This window comes from Hemiscyllium ocellatum, chromosome 11 (assembly GCF_020745735.1).
Source record: "Hemiscyllium ocellatum isolate sHemOce1 chromosome 11, sHemOce1.pat.X.cur, whole genome shotgun sequence".
Classification (NCBI taxonomy): Eukaryota; Metazoa; Chordata; class Chondrichthyes; order Orectolobiformes; family Hemiscylliidae; genus Hemiscyllium; species Hemiscyllium ocellatum.
Window position 1 is genome coordinate 57520142 of NC_083411.1, and position 6000 is coordinate 57526141.

Consider the following 6000-nt stretch of genomic DNA (forward strand, 5'->3'; position numbering starts at 1 on the left):
CTTGAAACAGGCAGGGACAGTGGCCTGCTGCAGGGAGAGGTTGAAGGTGTCTGAGAAGACCTCTGCCAGTTGATCTGCGCATGCTCTGAGTGCACGGCTTGGTACTCTGTTTGGTACCATCACTTTCCTTGGATTCACACGAAGGAAAACTGATCTGACCTCTGATGCAGTTCTTCTCCCTTTCTCAACTGTTGGAGTGACATGAGTAATTTTTTCAGTCTGTGGGACCAGTTCCTCAGCTTTGATAGGTTACAGTCAGGGCATATGCATTGTCTGCACCAATTCTCCTTTAAAACTCTGGCATGGAATCTTCTGCTCTGGGTGATTTGTCACACTTTCATGCCTTTAACTTGTTCATTATTTTCAGAGAATCATCATTGAATCCCAACAGTGCAGATAGAGGCTATTCGGCCCATTGAGTCTGCACTAACCGTTTGAACAGCATCTCACCCAATCTCCTTAACTCCACATTTACCACAGTTAACCCACCTAGCCTACACACTATGGGGCAATTTAGCACGGCCAATCCACCCAACCTGCACATCTTTGGACTGGCAGGAAACCGGAGCACCTGAAGGAAACCCACATAGATATGGAGGGGGAAGGTAGAAGCTCCACACAGGCAGATTTGCTTTGGTTATTTTGGTGAGCTCCTGTCCTTGGTCCAATATCAATTTCCTTATGATCTCTAGCATGCTGGTCCTCGGGTGCTACGCTGTGATTATTCAACACACACAAGAATCCTTAGTTCCATTGACATTATCTGTGTTCCCTAGTTCTTTATAAGAAAGTCACAAACAGGTACAATCCACCTCTCTCTCTCTCTCCACAATCTGAGAAATGCATCATTCCCTTTTCATTGAGATGAGACAAGCTTCAGGCAGCAAGATGTGCAGTTGTAAAAAAAAAGTATGAATAATTATCTGTTTTTTTTTAACCTTTGCATATGCTAATAGCTTCCCATGTACTTTCAGTTTTTTCTCCTCTTTCTGTGAGGGACAACTAATGCTCCATTCAAAAATATGCTGACTTCATTTTGCTTCTTAGGTGGTCCTGGAGAGGGAAAGCTATTCCCAGGTGACCAGATTTTACAAATTAACGACATGCCTCTGGATACAATTTCCCAGGAACGTATCGATAACATTATTAGGTGAGGACCCTTTTAGCGCATTCACTGAATGTAAAGTTTTAATAGTTACCACCAGCTAATCATTAATGGCCAGAGTCGTAGTTAGACAGGATAGTGAAGAAGATGTTATGGTTTCCTTTATTGTTCAATGCATTGAACATAGGAGTTGGGATGTCATGTTGTGGATGTACAGGACATTGGTTAAGCCACTTTTGGAATATTACGTGCAATTCTGGTCTCCTTCCTATCGGAAGGATGTTGTGAAACTGGAAAGGTTTCAGAAAAGATTTATAAGGATGTTGCCAGGGTTGGAGGATTTGAGCAATGGGGAGAGGTTGAACAGGCTGGGGCTGTTTTCTCTGGAACTTCAGAGGCTGAGGGGTGACCTTATAGATGTTTATAAAATCATGAGAGGCCTGGTTGGGGTAAATAGCCAATGACTTTTCCCTGGGTGGGGGAGTCCAGAACCAGAGGGCATAGGTTTGGGGTGAGAGGGAAAGATATAACAGGGTCCTAAGGGGCTTTTCACGCAGAGGGTGCTGCATGTATGGAATGAGCTGCCAGAGGAAGTAGTGGAGGCTGGTACAATTGCAACATTTAAAAGGCATCTGAATAGGAAGGGTTGAGAGGGATGTGGGCCAAATACTGGCAAATGGGACTAGATTAATTTAGGATATCTGTTCGGCATGGATACGTTGGACTGAAGAGTCTGTTCTGTGCTGTACATCTCTATGACCTTATTTGAGGGCTGTCTTTAAGTCCTTTAATAGGTGAACTTGCTATGAAGTTTGAATTGTGAAGTTTTGTGACCTTCAAAGTGCTATATAAATACAAGTTGTTGGTGGCAAACTCAGAAAATAAAACAATGCTAAAGTGTAGAAAATTGTTTGCAGTTCTAAAGGCAGATCACCAACAAGACTTAATTGAGTGTCATATGTCTCCTTAGTTCTACAGCAGCTCACCCAGACATCTTGCACAATAGTGTTCTATAATATAAACCATTACATATATTGAATTACACAAACAGTTGAGTTCTCAGTTACTCACAGAGACAAATATTCTGCTGCACTCACAGTCGACATTTCAATCAAAAATTCCGTTACACAGACAGTTGAGTAAGTTTTCACACGCAAGTTTGAATATTCCATTACACACCCGGCCAGTTCTCTATTACATGCAAACATAATTGAATACCCCATTTTAAACACATTTGAAAATTCAAATACAAAGACAAACTTGGATGCACAATTGAATGCTTAGATATGCATTAAGAGTGTGGTGCTAGAAAAGCACAGCAGGTCAAGCAGCATTCGAGGAGCAGGAGAATCGACATTTCAGGCAAAAGCCCTTCAACAGAAACCCTTTATTCCTGATGAAGGGCTTTTTCCCAAAACGTCAACTCCCCTGCTCCTTGGATGCTGCCTGACCTGCTGTGCTTTTCCAGCACCACAGTCTCGACTCTGATCTCCAGCATCTGCAGTCCTCACTTTCTCCTTCTTTGATATGTGCACTGCCAGGTTATACATACAGTCAAAAACTTGGATATACATATAGTCAAATGCTCCATATACACACAATCAAGAACTCCATTCCAAGTACTATTGAATGCTCCGTTGTGTACCCTACACAAACAACCAGCACCCCATTACACATACAGCCAATTTCTCCATAAATACAGACAGTTGAACACTCTATTATCCACACAGTTGAGTTCTTGCTTGCTTACCTAAGATGAATTCTCCATTGTATCCATAGTCTCACTATTTATAATTCAGTGTATTCTATCAGAAATGGAGTTAAAGAAAGCATTTTAAGTTAAAGATTGTTCATAAATGATAAACCAAGCAAGGTGTATGTAGCGTGTCCATTTGTCAAACCCAGAGCCTCTTTTGTTGGAATATATTTCTCCTGTCCAATGCTTGTAGCTCTAGGATTCAGCGCTAAGGTGGTGATCATTACAAAGAATCTCTCAGTAACTTTACTGAATTTGATTTGCTTCCTGTTAAAGGTGTTATCAAGTGTGTTGGGCTTAAACAGTGTTGTCTGGCTGGATCTTAAGAAGTGTTTAGCAGAATATATAGAATGGAGTTCCCACCTGTGTAGAAAAACTCACTGCAATCCCAATTTAAATACATGCCAAACATTGGAGGCAGGGTTTGTAAGAACCAAATATGTAAAACTAAGTATGGTCTGAGTTATGACTTGTACTCTTTCGGATGTATTTCAATCTCCAATGTGTTCATGATCACATCCAGAATGTGTAAGGCTGACGTCTTCATTAGACTTCACTCTGCTTTAATCTGGGCTGTGGGAGACTGCTTATAGGAAGGCATCTTTACCCTTTGTATCTGAACTCTGGACTTACACTGGAGCTTTAGTGCGATTGTTTACCAGAAATGTTTCTGATGCTGATGTCTTTGTGTAAACATTGGTTACCATGAGGGACTCTCCTTCTCAACCTTTCCCCTTGTCTGAGGTTCAAGTTAAACCACTACCATTACAGAAAGCCCGAATAGAGCCAGAGAGTCATGGAGATGTACAGCACAGAAACAGACCCTCTCCAACTCATCCATGCTGATCAGATATCCTAACCTAATCTAGTACCATTTGCCAGCGCTTAGCCCTATATCTCTCTAAACCCTTCCTATTCATATACCTATCCAGATGCCTTTTAAATGTTGTAATTGTACCAGCCTCCCCACTTCCTCTGACAGCTCGTTCCATACATTCACCACCCTCTGCGTGAACACGTTGCTTCTTCAATCCCTTTTATATCTTTCCCCTCTCACTCTAAACTTATGCCCTCTAGTTCTGAACCCCCCTCCCCCAACAATAGAAAGACTGCATTGTGAATCTTTTTGTTTCTTTATTTCTTATTTTCCTAACATATACTGTGTATATCTGTCATGTTCTGTAACTTATTTCTTTATTTTCTCTAATTTTATATCTGAGATTTATACCTAGGTATTTTGTACTTAAGGTGCCACTGTGTGTTGGTGACATTGTACACTTTTCACTGCACTCCAGTACTTTTGTAACTTGAGCACACGTGACACTGAACCTAATTCTAATTCACCAGTCACCTCTCTTTCTCAAATGAGAGAGCAGTCCCATGGGGCTTGTAAGATTGTGGCAATTTTATTTTTAACATCGAACTACAATCTGAGCGAGATAGACGGACTAGATCAGATTGGGATGTCTGGTCAGTGAGGACAAGTTGGACAAAAGGGTCTGGTTCCACGCTGTACAACTCTTATGAGTCTTATGTGTTGCTGTTAAGTTCAAGCCTGTGATCCCGGAAAATAATATTCTGTGCCAGGAGCTTAATTTTGCAGGTTTTAGTCAAGTGCCGTTTTTTTTCTGCATTGGGCCCATATTGCTTTAATATTTGTCAATTGTTTATTGCAGGGAATGTGGTAACACTGTTACAGTGACTGTCCTGCGAAATACACCTGTAAGTACAATCTTTCGACTTTTTAAAGCAGAGCTTTCCAATGCTACTCATGGTCATCAGTTCGATTCCAGCCTCGGGCGACTGTCTGTGTGAAGTTTCCATATTAAATTACTAAATTGCCCGTTGTGTTCAGGGATGTGTGGGTTAAGTGCATTAGTCAGGGGAAATGTAGAGTTATATGGTAGGGGAATGTGTCTGGGTGGGATACTCTTCAGAGGGTCGGTATGGACCTGTTGGGCCAAATGACCTGTTTCTACACTGTCGGGATTCTATGGGTTTATTCACAACTCGGTTGCAGTCCAGGAGAGATCCACTCGACGTGATTCAGATTTATTCCCAAATACTTTAGTCTGGCATTTGCAATGGCTGTTTGAATGACATGCCTTAGATGGAGAGGCTAGACAGGATGGGCTTGTATCCCGTGGAGTTTTGAAGACATTTAGTGAAATAACTAACAGATATAACAAATCTATAGATGGGATGGATGCTGACATTTACAGTGAGCACTTGATCTTGGACACGGGAACAGGAGCAGGCTATTTGGCCTGTTCCTTCAGTCAGCTGTACCTCATCTCTGAGTATTCCAATAAAAATCTATCAAACTTCAATTGACCCTGTTTCCTTAGCATTAAGAGAACTAGATGTCTTGAATAAGCTTGCAGAAAGCCACCTGACTCTGAACGGGATGGTGCTTTATGTTCAATTAACATTTGATGGGGCTTGATGAGACTGTGCACTGCTCCAAGTTTGACACAAATTCAACCAGCTCACGTCAGAAGGGTTTGATTCATGCTTCAGTGGCCATTTGTCTTGTGTGATGTGTTATCAAGCTACATAATCAAAGAAGTTTCCAGGCTTCATGCAGGATACAAACGAAGATTTGATCATTAATCTCAGCATATCCTAAAGTGGAGCAGCACCCATCAACTAGACCACAGCTCTCTCTATCTAGTTAGAAGTACATGCTATTACGGGGATATTGGATGAGCTTCAGTGCAAGACTGAGGCAGCACTAGACTTTTAGAGTTGAATTATTAAACGAGATGCCATGTCCTCTTTCAGATGGATACAAAGGTCACGTGGCACAATAATGATTGGTTTATTGCAAAGGGAATTAACTGCAAGAGTAGGGAGATTATACATTAATTTTACAGGGCTTTGGGGGAGACCACATCTGGAGTACTGTATACAGTTTTGGTCACTGTACTTATGGAGGATGTTAACGCATCAGAGCAGTTCAGAGAAGGAATACCTGGAATAAGTGGATAGCTTAGATGGAGAGGCTAGATAGGATGGGCTTGAATCCCGTGGAAGTTTTGAAGAGTATAAGTGATTAACTAAAACATCTAAGATTCAAGGGGTCTTGACGGGTGAATGCTGAAAGAATTCAGGTTTCCTCTGTGAGAGAATCTGAGAA

At 41.5% G+C, this 6000-nt stretch overlaps 1 protein-coding gene across 1 annotated transcript in view; it reads left to right on the forward strand.

The window, feature by feature from the left end:
- LOC132820019 (FERM and PDZ domain-containing protein 1-like) overlaps positions 1 to 6000 on the forward strand; it is a 146712-nt gene that overhangs the window by 67371 nt on the left and 73341 nt on the right. Inside the window, exon 5 of the mRNA XM_060831945.1 lies at positions 1048 to 1150. Within this exon, the coding sequence (XP_060687928.1) occupies positions 1048 to 1150 (103 nt within the window). The remainder of the gene's footprint in view (positions 1 to 1047; positions 1151 to 6000) is intronic.